General features: G+C 41.2%; 2 protein-coding genes across 3 annotated transcripts; one reads left to right on the top strand and one right to left on the bottom strand.

The window, feature by feature from the left end:
* Nucleotides 1-645: 645 nt before the first annotated feature.
* Nucleotides 646-12,190, top strand: CHEK1 (checkpoint kinase 1). Of its 2 annotated transcripts, none has more exons than XM_036449792.2 (13): nt 646-783; nt 1,429-1,513; nt 2,461-2,684; nt 3,641-3,705; nt 3,793-3,862; nt 5,646-5,834; nt 6,492-6,596; nt 7,694-7,789; nt 8,605-8,713; nt 8,901-9,078; nt 9,345-9,476; nt 9,912-10,013; nt 11,302-12,190. In XM_036449792.2, the coding sequence occupies exons 2-13, from the start codon at nt 1,449-1,451 to the stop codon at nt 11,395-11,397; spliced, it is 1,431 nt and encodes a 476-aa protein (XP_036305685.1). In that variant the 5' UTR covers nt 646-783; nt 1,429-1,448; the 3' UTR covers nt 11,398-12,190. The 2 variants fall into 2 exon arrangements, with proteins under 2 accessions (XP_036305685.1, XP_045441419.1); XM_045585463.1 differs by lacking the exon at nt 646-783 and adding an exon at nt 845-1,194.
* Nucleotides 12,191-15,191: 3,001 nt separating this feature from the next.
* Nucleotides 15,192-21,696, bottom strand: ACRV1 (acrosomal vesicle protein 1). The gene is made up of 6 exons (XM_036449586.2): nt 21,606-21,696; nt 18,961-19,164; nt 18,830-18,865; nt 18,611-18,763; nt 16,281-16,400; nt 15,192-15,563 (listed from the first exon to the last, which is right to left on the bottom strand). The coding sequence occupies exons 1-6, from the start codon at nt 21,652-21,654 to the stop codon at nt 15,439-15,441; spliced, it is 687 nt and encodes a 228-aa protein (XP_036305479.1). The 5' UTR covers nt 21,655-21,696; the 3' UTR covers nt 15,192-15,438.
* Between the last annotated feature and the right edge of the window lie 3,367 nt (nt 21,697-25,063).

Here is a 25,063-nt window from a genome sequence, read left to right as displayed (position 1 = left end):
CGTATTATTTTACCGTAACGCAGGCCCATTTCCCCAGAATTTACGTATCTACTTAAACGGATTTAAAATATGCTTTGTAAAATGAGGCCAAACAGCGTTTCTGCTCTACCTACCTGCCTGCGTCTCCCACACTCAGAATGAGAAGACAGGTAGGACTGAGCTACACAGACGCTCTTCTTTCACACGCTGGGGGGCTGAGGTGCTGTTTTGGAGCCGATTCAGGCCACGCAGGGCCGAGCTGGACATCCTCACACTCCCTCCACCTGCCAGCGGTTCCATCGGAGCCTTCTCCGCCGGTTACCGAGGGGCCGGGCTCAGAGGCGCCCGCCGTTCCCTTCGTCCTTCCCAGCCCCGTCCTCAACAGCCGGTCTGCGCCTCGCTCCAACGTGACACACAGTTCGAGGCCCTCACAGTCCGGTCCGAGCCCCTGACAGGTCGCCGGGCAGATGCTCGGAGGCGCAGAACCGGCGTCGCGGCGCCCACGGGTGGACACCCGGCCCCGCGCACCCAGGTCTCCGACGCGTTGGGGCGCAGAGAGCTTTCGCAGAGGTGCGTTCGGCAGCCGGCACCTTCTCCCGGCCCCACAACACACCCCACTGTAACCTGTGGGGCTGCAGCGCCAGCCTCCGGGAGCCGCCGAGCTTCCGAACTTCGCGAACCGGAAAGCGCGCCTCCCCGCTTTACGGCAAAGGCGCGCGCGTTTGCGACAGCGTGACGCCATCCAGTTTTGGCGGGAAAAGCGCAGCATTTGGATTCCTGCGGCGGCGGGCAGAGGACGGCCTGGTGAGAAGGGCGGCGGGGAGTCTGCAGAGGAGTTCGGGGTCCGCATGAGTCAGGAGAGCACGGCGACGGGCGGGGGGTTCGGAGAGTCTCCCGCGGAGGGGCGGCCCCAGAAGGCGGAGGAGGGTGGCCCGGGGTGCGGGAGCTATAGGGGCTGCAGAAACTTCCCCTCTGCTAGTCTGCGTGCCTCCGGGCCCTGCCTTCCGCCCCTCCGGGCAGTTTGGCCCCGCCCCGGGCCCCACCCGGCCTGGGGGACGCCTGGGGGTGGGGAGGAGGGGCCGCGGCCGTCGTGGTTATCCTTCCCCGTTACCCTAGATCCCTTCTCTACATCCACCGTGGGGCATTGTCCCCCAACTCCATCACAACTGCTACCGTTCCTTCGCGGATGCGAGGGGCCGACCCAGAGCATTCGGTGTGCGTGGGAATGGGGATTTACAGAATCAAACGCCAGGATTTGGGAGTCTAGCCTAAACCCCTAGAGGTTTGGGGTTTAGACGGGGGTAAAATATGGGTGATGGGGTTCCAGGGGAAAGAAGAGCTGTTGTTTACATGGAGGACTCCTGGCAGGACGCAGAGCTCAGCGGCCTCGCAGATGACGGACGCTCGTCCTCACCCCCCACCCCCTTTTCTGGGTCCCGCCCCTTGCAGCCGCGGTGCGCAGCGGAGCCATGGCCGTGCCCTTCGTGGAGGACTGGGACTTGGTGCAGACCCTGGGAGAAGGCGCCTATGGAGAGTGAGTCCGAGCCCTCGTACCCTGCTTCCGCATCTGCTCCGTCCCCCTTGGTCTCGTTTGCGCCCACATGCGTTGTTTTGGAGTTGCTTTAATACAGTGGGGCCTTAGAAAACTGACGTCTGCATTTGAAATGCAAGACTTTCGGGGAACGGAAGTTGCGCAATCGTTTGTAAGGACGTTATTTTCTTTGACATGTACTTTGTAAAGCGCCGAATTCCTTTTCTCCTGACACCTCTTCCTTCTTGAGATTTAGGCATCGTGTTTCAAACGAACCAATGAACAGACTGTGGAGTCAGGCCGCCTGGTGTCAAATCATCAGCCTGTCACATACCGATCATTGTTTTGTTCTTAGGCGAGCTGCTGCTTTTTAATCCTCATCGCAGCATCCGAATGTGTTGGTTTTAGAAAAAGAGGAAGGGAGTGAGAGAAAGAGAGAAATATCGATGTGAGAGGGAAACCTATTTGCACCCTTTTGGTGTATGAAGTGATGCAACTGAGCCAGCTGGCTAGGGCAGCGAGCTTCTTAATACTGATGCGTGCCTCTGTTTTCTTAGCTGTAAGATGACAATAATGGTACTGACCCCATCAGTGCTTAGAAGAGTTACTGCGGGGTTGATAAATGTTATTAGAATTAAATGAATAGAGCATGTGTGTATGGGATGTGGTATAGAATGGTAATCCCAGTTTAGTTTATTTTCTCAAGCATTTATTGAATGACATTTAGTTAAATAGCATGACTTCTTCGGTGCATTATCTGTTGTATCTCCCATTTCAGAATGGAGGAGTATCTTTTGAGAACATGGCAGAGACCATTCCCATGGTTTCTCCTTGGTGGATACATTTATAAAAGTGCAACAATTCTGGAAGGGTCGTGTTTAATCTTATTCAAAGTTTTAAAATCAATAGAATCAGGTGTCTGGAATGTTATAACTTTTCTTTTTTTTTAGAGTTCAACTTGCTGTGAATAGAAGAACTGAAGAAGCAGTCGCGGTGAAGATAGTTGACATGAAGCGTGCCATAGACTGTCCAGACAACATTAAGAAAGAGATCTGCATCAATAAAATGTTAAATCATGAGAATGTAGTGAAATTCTATGGTCACAGGAGAGAAGGCAATATCCAGTATCTATTTCTGGAGTATTGTAGTGGAGGAGAACTTTTTGATCGAATCGGTATGGAAAAGATTTAAGATAATTATTCTCCTAAATAAGTTTCTAAATTTCTTTCTTGAACTTGGGTCTGCTATTTGGTCATTGTCCATTAAGAATTGCTTATGCAACAGAGAAATTGGAATAAGTTGTTTTGTTTTTGCAACTTATATTAACACACAAAAGCATAAAGTCATCAAAACTTTTTTTCCAAGTTGTATAAGTAATTTGGTTGGTATTGTTGCACACATATTAAGGATGATAAACTGTAGTCTCATTGTATATATTTAGAGATGCAACATAATAGCATGTTACTATGTTTCTTCTTTATGTGTTCAAGTGAGATAATTTAGAATTTTCTAGGATTGCTTTTATAGAATATTGAGAAGTACATAAAATATATTCTGAGTTTAATATTTAAAGCTATTGCATTAACAGTTAAAATTGATTATTAGAATCACAAGTATTTATCTCAGGAGAGAGTTGAGTGTAAAAGAAATCATGAGTTAATAAAGGAGGCCAAGATATAAAAAGATGACTGACAGTAGGATACATCTTAATAAATCTGTGTTCCTAAAGAAACGTCATGGGCATTCATGACTGTTGAGTGAGAGGTTATAGGAAGTTTAAATCTCTTGTTAACTATGCAGAGTGAAATTAGCTTAACTTTGCCAAGCTTCCACTTTGGCAATTACTCTTCAGGAGTGGAAAAATCTTGGCATAACTTTTTGATGAAATTAGGGGAGAATTTGAAAGATAAAATAAATAATGGTTAATATAAGATAAGCAGGGACTTGCAAGATATGATTTGCATTCTTATTATATAAGTTAGTGGACTCCAGAGTCTTTTTGATTGTTAGCATAAGATTCTGTTTGCTCAAGTACAATCACACATGATTAACCTCAGAATTAAGAGGCTATGTGGTTGATTCCTGATTACATTTACCTGGTAAACTAACTCTCATTATGAATTCTTACAGAGCCAGACATAGGCATGCCTGAACAAGATGCTCAGAGGTTCTTCCATCAACTCATGGCAGGGGTGGTAGGTACCGTTGACAAACTTTTACTTAAAATTAATGTGAGTGAAGTAAGTCACTAAACTCTAATATTCTTCCCTCTGCTTTCTTAGACTTATCTGCATGGCATTGGAATCACTCACAGGGATATTAAGCCAGAAAATCTCCTATTGGATGACAGGGGTAAGTTTAGCATTGTGTGACTGCTACCTAAATTATTTTAATACAGCCAAGCAAGGCTGTTTCAAGGCTTTTGCATTTCTGAATAACAAAACAAAATCCAAGGATATACAGAGGCCACCCATTAGTATTTTCAGTGATTACTACTTAACTACGGTAGTAACTTGGTACTCAATGTCAGTGGTTTAAGATTGTCATATATATAGTTGTTAACAGGTAATTATACTAGCTACCTTCCAACTCAAATCCAGGTGAACATCATCAATGGCTTCCATACTGTATTGTAGATGTAATTGATTTTTAAAGAATTAGTCCCCTATTTTGGGACAGTTGATTTTATAGCATTTAAAACAAATAAAACAGTGATGATTGTGCTATAAATTTGTGCACAAACCCAATATAAAAATTGGGTCATATAATGAATATTTTTTATGACACTTGCTTTTTTTTTTTTTTTAACTTATACTCAATTCTGTGTCAGTACACATAGCTATGCCTATATTTAAAAACAATTACTTACATAGTTTCATTATGTACATGTATTATAAGATTTAGTCATTTCTGTATTGATGGACATTTAAGTTACTTACAAATAATAAAATGAATATCCTTATGTTTGTGTGTTTGAGGAAGTAGTTCTGTGGATATAGTCCTAGAAATAGAAATTACTAGTTCATAAAGAGTGTGTGAATATTTTAGATTTTAACATCTATTGCCAGATTGTCCTCTATAAAGGTTGAAAATAGGGAATCTCTAATTCCTAAAACTAGATTTGACTCCTTTGCTATAAGAGTTCGTAATGTCCTATATTTTTATAACCTTTGCAACAGTGGTCTGTTGTTAGTCTTCTCCAGTAATTTATCTAAGCACATTGGCTAGCACAGTGTCATTTTGTTACAGTAGACATTTACCAAGTGTTTAACTACCTACAGTTTATGTGTGTGGAAGATGGGAAGTTAGAGTAGAAATTTACTTTTCTGTTTTTTTTTAAGAGTTCCTCCTCCTTTTCTAAACGAAGCCACTTTGACAAGAAGTCCTGGTGGTTTGTGGATCTTTAGTTTTGGAGGGTCTTTACATGTAAATTTTCTAACCAACAGGTTTTGCTTGCTGCTGGGAACGTTGTACCTAATACATTATTATTATTACTATTATTTTTTAACTTTGCCTGTTTTTTTTTTTAAATTTTATTTTATTGATTTTTTACAGAGAGGAAGAGAGAGGGATAGAGTTAGAAACATCGATGAGAGATGAACATTGATCAGCTGCCTCTTGCACACCCCCTACTGGGGATGTACCCGCAACCACGGTACATGCCCTTGACTGGAATCAAATGCGGGACCTTTCAGTCCGCAGGCCAACGCTCTAGCCACTGAGCCAAACCAGTTTCGGCCCTAATACATTATTGATGTCTCCTGCCTGCTGCACAACCCAATAAAGGGCTAGGCTTTGCTTTAAGCCTAAATCTCCAATACCCTTTTTCAGAAGGGCAGGTCCTTTTGACTTCAGTATCTTTCTTTAACCTGTTTGATTTTAACATTGATATTTCTCTTATTTAAAAAAATTTTTTCTCTCTCTTGAATTAGCAGAAGCGATGAGTTCTTTCACTGATTTTAGCTAAATAATGATGTCTTTTATTTCTTCTTTTTAAACATTTCTTTGTTGGCGCGTTTTAAGGCAGAGAAGTTTTACAAACCTTGGGTGACACCAACGATTTTTCCAATGACACTTTAAGTGTATCTACTTACAAAATATGTGTATCCCATCATCTCTTTTTCCTTTGGTTTAGATAACCTCAAAATCTCTGACTTTGGCTTGGCGACAGTGTTTCGGCACAATAACCGTGAGCGTTTACTGAACAAGATGTGTGGGACTTTGCCTTACGTGGCGCCAGAACTTCTGAAGAGAAAAGAATTTCACGCAGAACCAGTGGATGTTTGGTCCTGCGGAATAGTGCTGACTGCAATGTTGGCTGGGGGTAAGGGCTACAGAATCATGATACAACTCATCTCCTGCGGAAAGACAGATTTGTTATTCCAAAGTTAATGATAATAATCCAAGGGTATCCATATTTACATGACAGTATTTTAATAGTAAATTATTTACAACTAAGTTAGAACTTTTAATCCCAAAGGTTTTGAAAAATGAGGTATGGATAGCTATTAAATGATATACAACAGTAGCTCTTGCTTTTAAGATCCATTCAAATGCTTTTGGAAAGTGTAGGGCAGGAAGTGGTTTGGCTCATCTATTGTATCTTGGAGTGCTTCTGAAATTTTTGTCAGCTGGTATTCTTTTTTTTTTTAATGTATTTTATTGATTTGTTTTTTACAGAGAGGAAGGGAGAGGATAGAAAGTCAGAAACATCGATGAGAGAGAAACATTGATCAGCTGCCTCCTACACAACCCCCACTTGGGATGTGCCCGCAACCAAGAATCATGCCCTTGACTGGAATCGAACCCGGGACCCTTCAGTCCGCAGGCCAACTGAGCCAAACCGGTTTTGGCATGAGCTGGTATTCTTAATTTGAAAACCATATGAGTTAACTTGGAGGGAATGGATTTATATTGTTAATTATTTTCCCTGGGCTCTGCATAATGATATGAACACTCAGAAAACTTGTTTCTTTTTTAGAATTGCCATGGGACCAGCCCAGTGACAGTTGTCAGGAATATTCTGATTGGAAAGAAAAAAAAACATACCTCAACCCTTGGAAAAAAATCGATTCTGCTCCTCTAGGTAACTGATTGAAAGTACTGATTTCTTGGACAATGAAGTGTGGTGCTGTTTGATTATTTTTTCTTACATTTTCCTTTTGACTTTTAAATGATATAAATCTATAATCCTTGTAGATAAATATAAAAATAATAAAAAAAAATTTTTAATTGATTTCAGATAGGAAGAGAGAGAAAAATATCACTGATGAGGGAGAATCATTGATTGACTGCCTCCTGCAGGCCCCACACTGGGGATTGAGCTGCAACCTGGGCATATGCCCTGATCACCTGGTTCATAGGTTAACACTCAACCACTGAGCCACACTGGCCAGAGAATAAATTTTAAAAATCAGTCCTATAATTCCTGAAAAACAGCTTATGTTAATATTTTGATACATGCTTCTATACTTTGTTGTAAAATATATGACAAATATATATTGATATGTGTTTTTACAAAAAATGAGATTATACTATGCACACCCAATATTTTGTAATCTGTTTTTTTATGTGTGTGAATTAATGCTTTGTGAACTTTCCCTATGATTGTAATTATAGGCCTACGTCATTGTTTTTGAAGACTCTGAAATTGTTCTACTATATGGATATTCCTTATACTCATCCGGTTCACTTTTTTAGAAATCTAGATTTTTTTTTCTAATTTTTCACTATATGTCCTTTAGAAATTTACTTTTGTGGTGGGAGATATATGAATTATTTAACAAGGTAATTAGGATGCTGAAAAATAAAATTTTAAAATAAAACTGTGTGAATGAGTACTTAACATGACATTGGAACAAGTTAGGTATTGAAAATAGGTAAGATGTATTCTTTTATTAATGTTGTCAGCTGGGGAGAAACATTTCCACCGGGCGGTTACGCTACTGTCTGCAAATAATTGAGAATCAGACCTGGGCAGACTAAGATACAAACCGAAGCAAGGAACAATGGCATGAAATTAAAGCAATACTTTAGTAGCTTTAATACTTTATTCTTTCTCTTCCCCAGATATGCTATTTGGACATAAGGAGACCGAGAGAGAGATGTGTTCCATATCACAAGATATAGTTTTCTCATCTGCATGACTCTTTTGTAAATGCTGTCTTCATGTTTTGTTTTCAGCCCTGCTGCATAAAATCCTCGTTGAGAATCCATCAGTAAGGATCACCATCCCAGACATCAAAAAAGATAGGTGGTACAACAAACTACTCAAGAAAGGTAAGCATGCTTCAAATACAAGTATTTTTATTCTGTGAAATTGGGAATTTGACAAGAATGCAGGCATTTTGAAACAATCATTGTGAAGGGGAGAGAAAACTGTCGCAGGTGTCTTCAAACTATGGCCCGCGGGCCACATGCGGCCCGCAGAGGAGTCTGATCCGGCCCGCCAGGTTTTTTGGGCAGTGAGCGCAGCCGAGGTGTTACAGTAGGAATTAGTAGTTCATATAGTCCGGCCCTCCAGCTCTCTGAGGGACCGTGATCTGGCCCCTACTTTAAAAAGTTTGAGGACCCCTGGGAGAAACACAGGACTGACTGTCAGTTGAGGATCCAGCTGAGGACAGTTACCATGAATGTATAGTGGCATCATTTTCTGTGTAATGAGTGTTCTTGTTACAGCTTCTCCAGTGGAGCAAGGAATATTGGGTAGAGCAGATTCATAATGTTTATTGCCATGATCATAAATTGTTTTTTATTTTTTAAAGTTTTTACTCTTTAGTTAGGTTGCTCTGTCTTCATAGAACATTTTTCTATTACCGTAAATGATACCAATAAAATCATGGCCTTGTACTTCACACATGGAACACACTTACTGATCAGTATTTGTATAATTTGACAAGTGAATCCTAGTAAGTTTGTAATGACCACTTTTCTCGTAAAATCATGTGGAAGGAGCCACTATTTGTTGTATAAGTATTTTGGTGTTAAATGAATTCAGATGTAGTTTTACTTCTTCTGATTGCCAGTCATATTAATTTAAAAGTATCTGCATAGAAGACTTGAAAGCTTTTGTATTTATTATTTTATTTTTTTAGGGGCAAAGAGGCCCCGAGTCACTTCAGGTGGTGTATCGGAGTCTCCTGGTGGATTCTCTAAACACATTCAGTCCAATTTGGATATCTCTCTAGTCAACAGTGCTTCTAGGTAAGATTAATTAATCAAGATCAAGTGCCCGTTGAAGGTAATTTCCCCCATGTAGAATAATATATGTATGTACATTTTATGTTAATAGTGATTATCACTTTTATTGGTGTGAGAATTGTAATGTGATATTGAAAAGCCTGGGAAATTTTATTTAATGATATATATTTCCCCTGTCTTAATGTCTTAGTGAAGAAAATGTGAAATACTCCAGTTCCCAGCCAGAACCACGGACAGGCCTTTCCTTATGGGACACCAGCCCGCTGTACATTGATAAGCTGGTACAGGGGATCAGTTTCTCGCAGCCCACGTGTCCGGATCACATGCTTCTGAATAGTCAGTTACTTGGCACCCCGGGATCCTCACAGGTAGGAGAACTGAGTTTGTAAAGTGAATAATGGAACCACGCATTTTTTATTGTCGTAATGTCTCTTTTTAAATGTATAAATCTTCAAGTATTAACACTTTATATTGATTTATTTTTTCTGACAAGGAAGAGATAATTAGAAGAGACCTTTATGTATAAGAATCATGAATCACAGCAAAAAGAATTTTAAGACTAAATATTGAGATAGCTACATGCCTCCTTTTGGTGATAACAAATTTATTCTGTGTTTCTTTATTTGGCATGTAGAACCCCTGGCAGCGCTTGGTCAAAAGAATGACACGATTTTTTACTAAATTGGATGCAGACAAATCTTACCAGTGCCTAAAAGAGACTTGTGAGAAATTGGGCTATCAATGGAAGAAGAGTTGTATGAATCAGGTATGTTTCATTCATTTTTCATTGTGTGGGTAGACTACATTTTGTGTATACAGTTATCTGTTGATGGACATTTGGGATGTTTGTACTTTTAGGCTATTCTGAACAATAGCTGCTGTGATCATCCTTATACAGATTTTTTGTGTGAACATATGTGTTTGCAAGGGCTGTCATAACAGAATACTACAGACTGGATGTTTTAAACAACAGTTCTAGAGGACTTTCTATTTAATGTCTTTTTGGGCAGTTCTGGTATTTCCAAACGCAGATTTTAACTGGGACTTTTTTTTTTTTTTTTTTTTTTTTTAATGCATAGTTTCGCTGGATATGGAATTCTAGCTCAACAGCTTTTTCTTTCAGCACTTCAAATAGGTCATCCCACTGCCTTTTGGCTTCCATCCCACACATCTTCGCTTAACCTTATTTTTATTGCCTTAGGTTACTGTATCAACAACTGATAGAAGAAACAATAAACTGATTTTCAAAGTGAATTTGGTAGAAATGGATGAGAAGATCTTGGTTGACTTCCGGCTTTCTAAGGTATATAGAACAACACATATCTTTTTTAAAAACTTTGTTTTGCTTAGAGTATTGTTACGTATTCACTGTAGAAATTTTAAAAAATACAAAAAAAAAAAACAAAGAAGTTGAAAGGAGGAACTCAGAATCAAGTTTAATCTTATCATCCAGAGAGAACACACATTTTTGTTGTTAATCCTCCCCTGAGGATATTTTCCATTGATTTTTTTTTTTTTTTTTTTAGAGAGAGTGAAAGGGTGGGGGGGGGGAGGGGAAGAGACAGAAAGAGAAACATTGATTGGTCTCCTCTTATATGTGCCCCAATGGCCCTGGGAATCAAGCCTGCTAGCAAAGTATATGCCCTTGACTGAAATTGAACCCGAGACTCTTCAGTCTGCAGGCTGACGTTCTATCCACTGAGCCAAACCAGCTAGGTTCAGATTTATTTTGATGTATTTCATTATAGTAGATATGCTATATTGCTACTAATAATATATACTATGGAGAGTTTATGTGGAGATTATTTTAAAATATTATTATATTTATATACACATGGCATTTATAAACATTGAATTCATATATATCTTTTCTATAAAAATTGTGATTTGTCAAAAATGTTTGCACGTTATAATTAATGAACCATTATCTGTTAATAATTCTGTGCTTAAATATCCAGATACATAAAGTCTTACATTTATGATGATTTCTTTAGAAATTACTAGAGCTGAGGTTATATATAGTTTTAAAGCCTTTGGTATATATAAAACAAAAATAGCATCTTCTCTATTTCCTGGGAGATTGTATGAGTTCTAAAAGAGGTTGGAGGAAAAGGTCATATTCTTTATATTGGAGATTTGCTGCAATACTGTTATCTAGATGCTTGGTATGGAATTACATGGTTAAGATCCTAGTGTGATAATGTTTTTTATATAACGGAATTACTGGCTTTGTGGCCACAGTATTTTGAGAAGGCTTCAGTATAGTTGTGTAGCTTATTTTTAGTTGACCAATTTCTAATACCTATGGAAAACAATGACGTAGGGCCAGAGATATCAATGCTTAAAGCAGACAGGCTGTCATTGTATTTGCTTTCCTAGTTCAGTGTTGGGTCTAATGTTGGGGACAGTGATGGTTCTTAAGTCAGAATTATTTATTTTAGCCATTTCTTCTCCTAAGATAATTGGTCTTTATTAGAGGACCTAAAGAGAATTGTAGCTGGACATATCTGTAGGTGTTTTTCTCTACATCCTACCACAGAGATTTTGATTTTTTTCCCTTACATTATTTTTTTATATTATTCCTAATATAGGGTGATGGATTGGAATTCAAGAGACACTTCCTGAAGATTAAAGGCAAGCTGAGTGATGTTGTGAGCAGCCAGAAGGTTTGGCTTCCTGCCACATGATCGATCCGCTGGCTTTCGGATTGCTGGTGAATATAGTGCTGCTATGTTGACATTATTCTTCCTAGAGAAGACTATCCTAATCTGCAAACTGCAAACCATAGACCCTGAAGAGTTGTCTTCCTCCTGGTCAAACATTTTCCAATTATTTTGTACTTTCTGCATAAAAATAATACCTATATTTTAATTGTAAATAAGACTTTGGGGAAGGGATAGATAGAATTCATTAGATACTTTTCCAGCTGTGTTTAATTTCTAAATTTGAGGCCCACCTGGTGAAAACCAAGCTTTGGGGATATATGAGTTTACCAGCTTTTATGCCAATATAATGAAAGATGATACTCTTGTCTCATTTTTACCAAAACATTTGGTTTTATCTAAAAAGTCCATATTGCTTCCACATTGATTTACGTAAGTGGATGAATTAGTAAAAAAAAGAAATCCTTGTGGCTTTTGAACAGTAGATTTATCAGTCTGTGAAGTGAAGTTCTCTTCCAATAATATATCCCCAAGATTGGTACTCCTTTTCAGAAGGTCCTGACCAGGTATCTAAACCCATTATTGAATTATAATGATTAATTGGAATTACAAATTGGTATGTTTTTTTCCGTTATAGTTAATAAAATATAAATATAAAATGCTGGTTGGTCTTTCAAGTAGAAGTTGAGCGTAAACTCTAGTGCATAACTACCTTTAAAATTACTGTTGCACCTTTTAAATGTTTTTCTATATTATTCTCTACTTTCACAGCCGTATTTTAATTCTTTATTGCAGAAATAAATTATATTTTGAAAATGAGTAACTAACTGTGACCTTACTGTGACTAAGCTTCTAGGTGGTAAGAAATAAAAGAGGAGTCAGAAGTAAGGAAGCTATAATAGAAATAGATCTGATTCCTGGCTCTTTTATCTATGTAATCTACTAAGACTTAATTCTAATAAACTTTATATTAACTTGAATGTATTAGGTTGGGATCCTGTATTCCTACTTCTTGGTAATTTATAAAATCACTCATCTTAGTCTGAAATCAAGGACATATAAAATGTTATTGTCCAAGTTTATCATATATTAGTGTACATGTAACAGTAAATTGTGCTACTGCAGTATACCCATAGGAGGAAGAAATTTGAACCGATAGATGGCCCCTAGGAATTGAGCCAGTAAATTCTTAAATATGAAGAAATTTTGTTCTTGAAGATTGCTATCCATCCATCTATCCATCCATCCACAAACCATTTCTGGCTTTGACTGCCTCTGAGTTCTAGGCTTTTGTAGCTTCAGCCTACCTACCATTTCCTCTAGTCTAATAGTCAATACCCAAAATAACTTTTTATTTTATTGTTTTTATTAATTTCAGAGAGGAAAGGAAGAGATAGAAACATCAACGATGAGACAGAATCACTGATCTGTTGCTTCCTGCACCTATCCCCCTGCCCTCTCTCCCCTCCCCTGCTGCCCTTACTAGGGACTGAGCCCCCAACCTGGGTATGTGCCCTACTGGTAATTGAATCATGACCTCCTGGTTTATAGGTTGATGCTCATACTACCACTGAGCCACACTGGCCAGGCAAGGAAGTTTTTATTTTTAATATAGTCCAATTAAGATTTTTCCTTGGCTAACTTTTTTTTGTTTTTTATTTAAGGATTAATTCCCTACTATAAGTATATTAAAATTTTCTTCCATATTTTAAAAGATTTATTTATAGTTTTGGATTACACAGATCCACAATCTACCTGAAAATGTTTTTTGTGTATAATGTGAGATAGAGATCAAGTTTCATTCCCCCCCCCCCATATTTGGCTATCCATTTAGTTCTGGTTACTGAAAAGATTATTATAGCTAGTGAAATTGAAGCAGTTATAAAAACAACTCTCTATAAACAAAAGTCCTGGGCAGGATGACTTTTGGTGAATTTTTACCAAACATTCAGAGATGAACTAACACTTAACCTTCACAAACTATTCCAAAAAATTCTAGGAGAGGGAAGATTCCCAAGTACATTTTAAGAGGCCAACATAGTCTTAATTCCAAAATCAAATAAAGACACTACAGAGAAAGAAAATGATAGGCCAATATTCCTGATGAACATAGATGCTAAAATTCTCAGCAACGAATTAGCAAACCATATCTAGTAATACATTAAAAAGATCATACACCATCCTATCTGGTTTGGCTCAATGGATAGAGTATCGGCCTGCAGACTGAAGGGTCCCAGGTTCGATTTTGGCCAAGGTCACGTGTCCCCGTTGTGGGCTCAATCTGCAGTAGCATGTGTGCAGGAGGTAGCCAATCAATGATTCTCTCATCATTGATGTTTCAATCTCTCCCTCTCCTTATCCCTTTCTCTCTTTAAAATCAATAAAAATATAATAATCAAGTGGGCTTTATTCCAGGGGTTCAAGGTTGGTATAATGTCTGTAAATCAAGAAACTTGGTACAACACATAAACAAAATGGAAGCTAAAAACCACATGATTATATCAATAGATACAGAAAAGGCATTTGATAAAATTCACCTCCCATTTATGATAAAAACTCAACAAAATGGGAATAGGGGAATATATCTCAATGGAATAAAAGCCATATATGACAAACCCACAGTCAGCATCATACTCAATGGGCAAAACTATAAGCATTTCCCTTAAGCTCAGGAATAAGACAGGGATGTCTGCTTTTCCATTGATTTAACAAAGTCCTAGCCACAGCAATCAGACAAGAAGAAGAAATTAAAGGCATTCAAATTGGAAAGAAAAGTAAAACTTATTTGCAGATAACATGATACTTTATATAGAGAATCCTAAATCTTCCACACAAAAAACTAGAACTGATAAATGAATTCAGTAAAGAAGCAGGATAAATATCCAGACATCAGTTACATTTTTATATAATAACGATCAGAAAGGGAAACTCAGCAAATAATCCTATTCACAATTGCTTAAAAAAAAAAAAAATACCTAGGACTATAAATATAACCAAGGATGTAGAAGACCTATACTAAGGAATTATAAGACACTGAAGAAGGAAATTGGAAAAAATACAAATAAGTGAATGTATCTACCATGTTCATAGATAGAAAGACTTAGCATCATTAAAATATCCATACTACCCAAAGCAATCTGAATATTCAATGCAATTTCTATTAAGATACCAATGGAGTACTTTACAGAACTAAAACTATTCCAAGAATTTATCTGGAATCACAAAAGATCCAAAAAGCCACAGCAATCCTGAGAAAGAACAAAGTTGGAGAAATCACACTACCTAATATCCAACTATATTATAAGACCATAGTAATCAAAATAACCTGGTGCTGGCACAAAAACAGACATATAGATCAAAGGGGTGAACTTTGGACGCCATGATAAGTAGATGAGGATGGGGTTCCAGCGATTCAGAGAAGGACCCTCTCTCGGTTTAAGCTTGTAAAACGTCAGCCGAAACCGGTTTGGCTCAATGGATAGAGCATTGGCTTGGGGACTGAAGGGTCCTGGGTTCGATTCCGGTCAAGGGCATGTACCTTGGTTGTGGGCATATCCCCAGTTGGGGGTGTGCAAGAGGCAGCTGATCGATGATTCTCTCTCATCAATGTTTCTAACTCTCTATCTCCTTCTATGTACAAAATCAATAAAATATATTAAAAAAACAAAACACATTAGTACCTACTTTGTAATCTTTGTGGTCTCTGTCTTGGAGGATCTGGTTTAAAAATGCATCTGTTTCAATGTGCGAAGTGAAGGACACTTAGGCTGGCTCCGCAACTGACTGAAAAGAAACCTGCCTGGAGTCTATATTCTTTAACCATGCGGGATTTATTGAAAAACCAAAGAATGTTAAGAGATGGATTTGCGGAACAGAGAAAACAGAGGGCAGAGAGCAGTGGGGAGGAGAGGCATGGATACTGAGCATCCAGTCTGACACTCAGGCAGAGGCCCACGTGACTAGCTGTTGACTGGAAGGGAAACCAAACATAAATTGAGCCCCGGAGGTTGGTGGAGGATTTTTGCTGCCTGAGCCAGAGCCAGAAGCAAGGAAGAGCACCAGCTTCTAGGTCATGTTGCAGAAAGATTTATCCCGACAGCAGATAAGTTGCATCCTGGTCCCGTGGGAGTAGAGGCTCATGGATGGGCACATATTCTCACATCCCTGAACCATGAACTCAAGATTTCCACCTGGAAGAGGCAGAAATAAGACTGCAGTGAGCAGGAGGCAAACTAAGCCTTCATCCCATCCCGTGGTCCCCAGTGTCCTCATGCTGGCGTGAGTTGAGATCTCTCTTTCCATTTGCGTCTTCTAGGCCCTCCCCTCCATCTGTTGCCCACTCTCTCTATGGAGGGACCAGACAAGGGAAGTCAGGCAATGTGGTTTCCAGGATGGACGTAACCAAGATCTCTTATTTTGGGGGTGAGGAGTGAGTGGAAGGGTAGAGAGGTGTGGCTCTATACTCGGGACAGTTCTGGCAACCTATGGGCACAGACTCGTAGATAATTGTTTACTCATTTACTCAGTTCTTACTAACTACCTACCATGTGCTGGACATTGTGCTAAGTGCTAGGAATATATAGCCGTGAACAAGATAGACACAGTCCTGAGCCTACAGTCAATGGCTCAAGGGACAACTCCTATTTCTTTAATAAAAAGAGACAGTCATTCTTCCTGCCTCCTTTAAAGACCTGCTGGGAAGGGACTCTATCTCTCCATCAGTAACTGGAATTCTACTCGGAATACTTGGAAGGATGAGGTTTTCTTGAATTTGCAAGTTTCTGGGAAGCACAGTTTGTTTCCTCCTCACGCCCCTGTCCCCTCCCGGTCCCCTCCCACCACCTAATGACTCCCCATGAATACTCGTGTTTGCTGGCAAAGATCACTTCAGGAAGTCCCCATTATACCTTCGAAGATCTTCTTTAACATGCACTGCTGGGAACTCTGAATGGTGCAGGTTCCCTCTCCACGAAGGCATTTCCCTTCACTACTCATATAAGAGCAGGTGTGGCATTTTACCCCTGGGCCTGAAAATTTAAGATAAGCCTGATGAAATTCTCTTGTGCAGCCTTGAGTCACACCTTTGGGGGATTGGCAACTTGTAGCCTGGACACATCACATTCTTTTTTTTTAAATTATATATAATTGATTTTTTTACAGAGAGGAAGAGAGAGGAATAGAGAGTTAGAAACATCGATGGGAGAGAAACATCGATCAGCTGCCTCTTGCACACCCCCCACTGGGGATGTGCCCACAACCAAGGTACATGCCCTTGACCGGAATCGAACCCGGGACCTTTCAGTCCGCAGGCTGACGCTCTATCCACTGAGCCAAACCGGTTTTGGCAAGGACACATCACATTTCATTTCTTGATTCCTGCTGGGGATCTGAGGGCCCTGTGTCTGACAGAGCATATTCTTTCTTCTATACCAATCACATTCCTTCATTCTTTCTGCTTCATCTAGGATGTTCATTGCTGATGAATCCCAAATGTGTCTCTCTGATACTGACTTTTACTCCAGTTCCTATCCCCATTGACTTCCTGGACATTTATAATTAGAGGCCCTTAAGGTCTCCATGTCTAACAATAGGACCAAAGAACTTATTACATGCCTGACTCTCCTCCATACTCTCGCTTACCCACAGGCACAAAGACACGTGGAGTAAAATTTGCGTAATAAACTATATTAGAATGCTCTAATTTTGCTAACCTGAGAGTCTGTACTGTTCTCCATTGTCAAATCGACTTTTATGAGAAGGTCAGTTTGTCACAAAGGGCATTCTCTTTGCATAGCTTCTGTGCTGCCTTTTGCTCTCTCTCCCCTGCCAATTCCCCAGTTAACGAAGCACAAGTGAAAAAAAAATAGGGCTTTGGAGTCAGACCTCAGTTTGAATCCAAGGTTTGCTATTTTTTAACCATGTGATGTTAGTCTCATTTCTCTCAACTGAAAATTTGGGGTACTACTACTTTTGTGATGCGGTAAAATCTGATAATAAATTTAAGGCCTCAAACCTTGGATCTAATTTTCAATTCTTCGAACAACCCATTTTTAGTAAGAGCCAAAGAATTGCCATTGTCCTGGGAACTTATTTCTGGACCTAACAGAATGTCTTCCTGCTTTACTTTTCATGTTCAAACAAACAAACAAACAAACAAACACACCAAAGCCACGAGCTTGGAAGCTAGATGTTTCTCTAACTTCAAAAATATATATATTTTTTTTTATTGATTTCAGTGAGGAAGGGAGAGTGAGCGTGAAAGACAGAAACATCAATGATGAGAGAATCATTGATTGGCTGCCTCCTACAACCTCCTGCATGTGCCCTAACTGGGAATCAAACCGTAACCTCTTGGTTCACAGGTGGATGCTCAACCACTGAGACATGCTGGTTGGGCTAGATAGCTCTTTACAGGGTTTGCACAGGACTCTAACAGTTTGTTAAGAGGCTGGTTTAGCATGAAGCTCTTGAAGACTAGTCTTCCAGAAGTCCCTTCCATGGGAGCTGTGAGCATCTGCATTCATAAATTCATTTAAAAAAATATGTATTTTATTGATTTTTTTACAGAGAGGAAGGGAGGATAGAGAGCTAGAAACATCGATGAGAGAGAAACATTGATCAGCTGCCTCCTGAACACCCCTCGCTGGGGATATACTGCAAACAAGGTACATGCCCTAGACCAGAATCGAACCTGGGACCTTTCAGTTCTCAGGCTGATGCACTATCCACTGAGCCAAACCGGTTAGGGCAGCATTCATAAATTCTTATGTAAAGGGAGGTTGGAGGGACTGCTGGCATCTTGCATTTGTGCTATTTTCTTTCTTTAAAAAAAAAAAATATATATATATATATATAATTTTTTTATTATTATTATTGATTTTTCACAGAGAGGAAGGGAGAGGGATAGAGAGCTAGAAACATCGATGAGAGAGAATCATAGACCAGCTGCCCCCTGCAACCCCCCCGCCCCCACCAGGGATGTGCCGGCAACCAATGTACATGCCCTTGACCGGAACTGAACCTGGGACCCTTCAGTCCGCAGGCCGACGCTCTATCCACTGAGCCAAACCAGTTTCGGCATGTGTTATTTTTCTTAAAAGAGGACCTTCCTAATGGTTCCGCCTGTAAAGAGAGTCTTTGGGAGAACTCTTCTTTCTCCTTACACTCTTGAGTTCCTCTATGTGTTGCCTACTACCCACCCGAAGGCAAGGCCTGGCGCCCATCAGAGGTGGCTCACCTTCACTGGTTGACTCTGGACTGCCTGAAGGCTGTTCCCCCGAAGCCTGTTCCCCCGAAGCCTGTTCCCCCGAAGGTTGCCCAGTGGCGGCCTGCCCAGCTGCACCTTGATCACCGGCAGCTTGTACAAGCGCAGCCTGTTCAGCCGGAGCGGGTTCACCGGAAGTCTGTTCAGCAGGAGGAGGGTGTTCACCGGAAGTCTGTTCAGCCGGAGGAAGATGTTCACCGGAAGTCTGTTCAGCCGGAGCCTGCACACCTGGAGGTGGTTCAACCGGAAGCGCGTGCACCTGCAGCATGCGGCCCTCACCGCAGCGTGCTCACCTAGACCGGGCTCACCGGAAGTGTGCTTACCTGAAATGAGCTCTCCGGAAGCGCGTCCAACTAAAGCGTGCTCGAATGCGGCCTGCTTGCTAAAGGCGTCCCTGCCTGAAGAAGTCTCAAATAAAGCCTTGCTGTCGGAAGGGGTTGTGAGTGAAAAGGGCTCACCTGAAAATTGCTGAATGGCATCTGGATGATTCAGAGAGCCAGGGGGCTCCTCCAGCTGACTTGGTGCTCCTGGGATGGAGAAGGAACAGGAAAAAAGAAGATGATGATGACCAGGAGCGAATGCGTGTCTGGGGTAAAGACTGCTTTCCTATGGAGGAAGGCTCCTAGGCTTCCTGTGGGCCTGTACCAGGCAGATGCTGGAGAGAGCAAGCTAATGATACACCATGGAATACTACTCAGCCGTAAGACAAGATGGAAGACTGCCATTTGAGACAACATGGATGCATGGACCTTGAGGATATTACGCTAGCGAAACAAGTCAGTCAGGAAAAAAAAAGTGAAGAACCATCTGATTTCACTCATATGTGAGCTATGAAACTGAAACTTGTGGACACAAATAGCAGTGTGGTGGCTGCCAGAGGGTGCTTCGCTCGATAAAATGAAAGTCATAATTAAGAAATATCTGTCTACAGTCATAGAGGGAATGGACTAAAGGCAGAAGAGACTGGTCAGAAGAGAATGCCCAGCTAAGAGTTTTGTAATTCCTAAAAACTCGTAGGAAGAGGGTGGGGAGTGAAGGGGCCCTAATATATGGTGATGGAAAATGATTTGACTTTGATTGGTGGGCACACAGTGCAATATATAGATCTCGCTATCACAGAAATACACACTTGAAACCTACAGGATCCTATTAACCAATGTCACCTTGATAAATGTAATTAAAAAATAAATGTCTACTGAACACAAAAATTACCAGATGGAATTAAGATGCCTTTACTTGGCAATTTCAATTCTTTCCTGCACTCAGTCCCCTTTCTATGTGGGTTGGAGGCTCAAAGCAAAGTTGCTATCAATCTTAAGATAAAAACACCCTTTGCTTATATATCTGCACTGAGATTCCTTGTGGCGTAACATTTACACCCACTTCGTGGAGTTGTCATGAGTAGTCAATAAGATAAATTATGAAGTGCCTAGCCCATTGCTAAAGTGCTCAATTAATTTTAGTTTCCTCTCCTTCCCTTACACTGGGAACTACAAAACTCTCAGCTGGGAATTCTCTTCTGACCAGTCTCTTCTGCTTTTAGTCCATGTCCTCAATGACTGTAGACAGATATTCCTTAATTATGACTTTCATTTTATTGAGTGAGGCACCAAATAGAATTTGAGTATTACTCTTTGATTTGACTGAGTAACCTAGAGGAGGGAAAGCAAACTATAATGATTGAGTTATTGACCTAGCTAAAAGCTGAGAGGAATTACAAGATCTTTTAGACAGGGAGCCTAAGGTCCCACAGTCCTCTGGCTCTCTAAGAGTTCTGACTCATTCATTCCTTCTGGGTGATTTGCAGTCCTTAAAATCAACAACTTTCCGGAAAAACTAAGCTCATAATATGTGGGTAAAGGAGGAAAGGTAAGACTTAGTAAGGCTTTTAAGGAGGTATTTACTTTTAACAATCATTACAGAATTATCTGCTTGACTGGTTCTTCAATAGTTAACAGAAGCTTTAACAAAGAGGTATTTCTACTATAGAAAGGAAGTTTGAAAAAGCGCACTGATTTCTGAGTCAACCTATAGTTTCTGAGTCACTGCTTTATTATGCGGATGATATATATTACTACCTGGTAGCTATATATCTATGTTTCTGAGTCAACCTTTGAAAATCTAAAAAGGCCAAAAACAAAATGTCTGAGAACTGACGTTACAGGAAAACGCTTTGTCATTTAACCAACAGCTCAGAGCTCATGGTCTCTCTTTTCTCCTGGAGGAAGGAGGAAGGAACACAGCCCACCATGAATGTGGGTCCTAAAGAGGAAATACAGACACCTGGAAGCCAGGAGACAGAGGTGTGCCAGTAAACTCTGGCCCCAGCCCTGACATGGCTTTCTGGGACTTTACATCCCATCTCCTTGTAGCTTTCCTTTCAACATTAACTGCACAAGGCTCTCTTGCATTCAGTTCACTGGAACAAGCTTTCATTAGACTTCCATAGAACTCTAGACCTACACTGAGTGACCATATTATTATGATCTCTGAATGCATAATAATCTGGCCACTCAGTGTATATATTAGAGGCCCGGTGCATGAATTCGTGCATGGGACATGGGCGGTTGGCTGGCCTGCCTGCTGGTCAAATTCCTGGTCGAGGGGACAATTTGCATATTACCCTTTTATTATATAGGATATACACTGAGTGGCCAGATTATTATGCATTCAGAGATCATAATAATCTGGCCACTCAGTGTATATTCTCATCTCACAGAGCATCAGGTATAAGTATTGAGTGGCTGAATGAAGTAGGAATAGGCCTGGGCCATGCCAGTGGGCTCCTCTGATGGTAAAGCCATAGCCAGAAGGAATCAACTGGCTCAGAGTTGAAGTTGTTTAGCTCTTCCTGAATGTGAGTCAGACTGATTGCGGTAACTAATATACCAGTCTTCCTTCTTCAAGGGCTGAAACATCTTAAAGAGTCCCCTTACACATCTACCCAGAGCTAAGGTAGAGGACTCACCTCTGGCAGATCCAAGCAGATAAAGACTCACTAGCAAGAGAAACTTCATCTGGATTTTGGGACAGAGGGAACCCTGGTGGAGGGCACCCAAGAGCTGTGAAGAGAAACTGTGAGCAGGAGCTCCCAGTGCTGAGTTACTGCTTCTGGGAATTCTAGAACCTCAGCACCAACCCATGTTTGCTAACAATGGGCTGTGCTCTGAGGTTCTCAGATTGGCCCTCCAACAACCCATCCAACTGTGCCAGTGCAGGTTATGTGTTTGTCACGTGCAAGGTGGTGTGTTGGGGCTCTCTGCCCTATTTTTAAAAAAATCTAATTGTCAAAATAACATATAGCCTTTGTAATAAAATTTAAAAGCTCTATCTTCTCTTCTTAAAGTGTTCTTGAGAGTGAAGTGTGGCTGACTAGTTATTTTGTCTTTGGCTCTCTAAATCAGCTATTTGTTGGCCCTGTACCCCAGAAGGCTGGCTTCTATGGACTTGATTCTCTGACTGCTGGTTGGGGTTGGATTCAGATTGGGTTTAGCCAATGGAAGATTGGAGGGAGGAAACAGACACACACACATACAGAGGGAGAGGAAGGGAGGGAGAGAAACAGAAAAAAGAGAGGAGGGAGGGAGGGAGAGAAACAGAAAAAAGAGAGGAGAGAGGGAGGGAGGGAGGGAGGGAGGGAGGGAGGGAGAGAGAGAGAGAGAGAGAGAGAGAGAGAGAGAGAGAGAAGAAAGCGGAGATTAGATAATCAGTTGGACTCACCCCCTCCGCGCTCTCTTATCTGATTGAATTCACTTGTTTTTCCTTTCCTGCCTTCTGCCCCTGGCTGGGTCTTTCCATGATGGAGCTTCTGTTGAGCTTCTGTCCTCTCCTCCATGGTTCCAGCTCTCAACCAGGCTATCACATGTTTTTCTTTTCCTGCCCCCTTAGGCCTAAGGACAATGATAGGTTCTTTCTGTGCTAAAATCTGGATGCCTCAACTTTCCTTCCTTCCTCCCTTCCTTCCTTCCTTCCTTCCTTCCTTCCTTCCTTCCTTCCTCCCTTCCTTCCTTCCTTCCTTCCTTCCTTCCTTCCTTCCTTCCTTCCTTCCTTCCTTCCTTTTCCTTAACTCTCCCACTTATGTAAATAGTCTCTTCATAAAGGTCTATATCAATCATGGTTTTGGCAGGAAGCAGATGGCAAACTCAAATGGATAACCAGAGAATTTACATGCTATGGGCACAAAAAGGGATCAACAATTGATAGTCAAAAGCTGTGCCTTGAGCTGTATGTTCTTTCCCAGGAGTAGCCAAGTTGGGAGGACAGATGCAGTGAGGCATCCCCCCTGGTATAAAGCTGGAACTTTGGGGGAACTGGGTGGGAGAGAGCCCCCAGGCTTCATCTACTTCATCTACTGCCTGCCTCTCTTGGAGACAATGTGCTGGATCTAGAGTAGATAATATTCATCACTCTTATGATTACTTGTTCAACGTGTGTTTCCTCCATTAAACTAGAAGCTCCTTGAAAGTTGGTCCCTGCCCAAGTCACTATTGTATCCCCCGTACCTAGCAGCATGTTTGCCACATAAAAGGTCCATAATACATTATTTTCTGAATGAATGAATGAATGAATTGCCTTTTCTGGGCCCCTCCCTCCTGGATGAGAATCTATAGAGAGCCCCTAGAATGGGCTGGCTGAGGATTCTGAGTCAGCTGGAGAAGCAGGATCACCAGGGGACAAAAGTTGCAGAGGAGGCCTACCCAACTTGGCTTGAGCTGGAGGACAAAACTAGGATTTCAAGGTCAGAGGCTGGCTCATTTGGAGTCAAGAAGAGCATGAAAAAAACATGCTACCAAGAGTCCCTTCCTTTCATGTGGAGTGAGTTTGGAGAAACTATGAGATCCCACTGAGTCAGACTTTTGAAGCCAGACACAGTGGAAATGAGTAGAAAGGAAGAGGCACTGTCGTCTATGCCACAGACCAGTTTAAAGTTTAGCAGCACTCCTCTTTTTTTAAATAAATTTTAAAAATATATTTTATTGATTTTTTTACAGAGAGGGATAGAGAGTTAGAAACATCAATGAGAGAGAATCATCAATCAGTTGCCTCCTGCACACTCTCTATTGGGGATATGTCCACAACCAAGGTACATGCCCTTGACCAGAATCGAATCTGGGACCTTTCAGTCTGCAGACCAATGCACTATCTACTGAGCCAAACCGGTTTCAGCAGCAGCATCCCTCTTTGCAATTATTATTCCTTTCTGGGTCATCCCTGTCTCACCCCTCCCCCATATCGTGAGACAGGACCTTAAAGTCTGATTGTTCTCTCCTTAAACCCTGCGCTCCAACTTTTTCCTCTCTCTCTCTCTCTCTCTCTCTCTCTCTCTCTCTCTCTCTCTCTCTCTCTCTTTTAAGGTTGGCTTTATGGGACGATAGTCTAGTCCCACCCCGGGAGGCTTTCCCTGAGTTCTACTTTAAAAATCTCTTTTCTACATCTTTCAGCCTGGCGATTGTAAGCCAATCCTGTGAGTGTATGAGCACACCACGTAAGAAAACATGGTGATGGGGAACTCACTGTGGAACTTGGAGAGTTCTGGAACTAAGACATCCAGAGGCACTCCAGTCCCTGCCTCCTCCCTCCGATGACCTCTTTCATCCTAATGTTCCTCTTTCGTCCCATAGTTCCAATGCCCCTAAGTGAACCCAAGAATCAGCCAGCTCAGCCCCTGGCATGTTCATGGCCTGGCTCAACATGATGAGCTGAGCCAATCTGAGCCTTCTCCCAGGAACTGGCCATTGAGACACAGAAAGACAGAGACAATTCTCAAAACGTCATTTAGCCTCATGTGCTGAGACAACTATTGGGGGTCAAAAGGAGGATGAGCAAGCTGAGGAGTCCAGGAGACAGTAACAGAGAGAAAAGAACATGGAAGAGATGGGAGACAGCCTTGCCTCTCTCAGTTTACCTGAGATAATGGGAAATTATATAGATGTCCCCACAGGGAATACACACCACCCAGACCGGGCCACGTGGAGACCCGAACTCAGTCTGTGATCCAAGATGGGGTTCTGGCTACACAGCTGCGCTAGTGCAGGTTACGTGGTAGGACTTCGTTTCTTATAGTCTCCCTGCCTCTGTCCCTACTGCTCTTGTTCTAACCTCACTTTCCTCTATTCCTTCCATTTTGAGACTTGTTTACCAGTACTCCAGCTGATTCATAACTTCTGCTTACTCACAGCTTCTGAATGTTCGTTACTGATCCTTGACTTCTGAGGCCATCTTTTGATCCTACTGTGCACTGATGACTCTCCTCACCTTTGGTTTTCTTTTTTTGTTTGTTAATCCTCACCTGAGGATATTTTTACATTGATTTTTAGGGAGAGGAGAAGAGAGAGGGAAAGACAGATAGAAAAAAAAAAATCGATGTAAGAGAAACACATTGATTGGTTGCTTTCTGCATGACCCCCAACCAGGGCTTGGACCAGG

The sequence above is a fragment of the Pipistrellus kuhlii genome, unplaced genomic scaffold, assembly GCF_014108245.1.
Source record: "Pipistrellus kuhlii isolate mPipKuh1 unplaced genomic scaffold, mPipKuh1.p scaffold_m20_p_20, whole genome shotgun sequence".
Taxonomy (NCBI): domain Eukaryota; kingdom Metazoa; phylum Chordata; class Mammalia; order Chiroptera; family Vespertilionidae; genus Pipistrellus; species Pipistrellus kuhlii.
This window is presented reverse-complemented; position numbering and strand designations above follow the sequence as displayed.

Bases quoted from the DNA above. Each gene is read 5' to 3' on its own strand.
- CHEK1 (XM_036449792.2), top strand. From the start codon at position 1,449: ATGGCCGTGCCCTTCGTGGAGGACTGGGACTTGGTGCAGACCCTGGGA. The intron at 3,863-5,645 runs GTAAGTTTAGCA...CCTTTGGTTTAG, and splicing joins TCTCCTATTGGATGACAGGG to ATAACCTCAAAATCTCTGAC. The intron at 6,597-7,693 runs GTAACTGATTGA...TTTTGTTTTCAG, and splicing joins AATCGATTCTGCTCCTCTAG to CCCTGCTGCATAAAATCCTC.
- ACRV1 (XM_036449586.2), bottom strand. From the start codon at position 21,654: ATGAAGTTTCTCTTGCTAGTGAGTCTTTATCTGCTTGGATCTGCCAGA. The intron at 19,165-21,605 runs GTGAGTCCTCTA...TCTCCATCCCAG, and splicing joins TCTGCTTGGATCTGCCAGAG to GAGCACCAAGTCAGCTGGAG. The intron at 18,764-18,829 runs ATCTTCCTCCGG...CTTCCGGTGAAC, and splicing joins TGAACAGACTTCCGGTGAAC to CCGCTCCGGCTGAACAGGCT.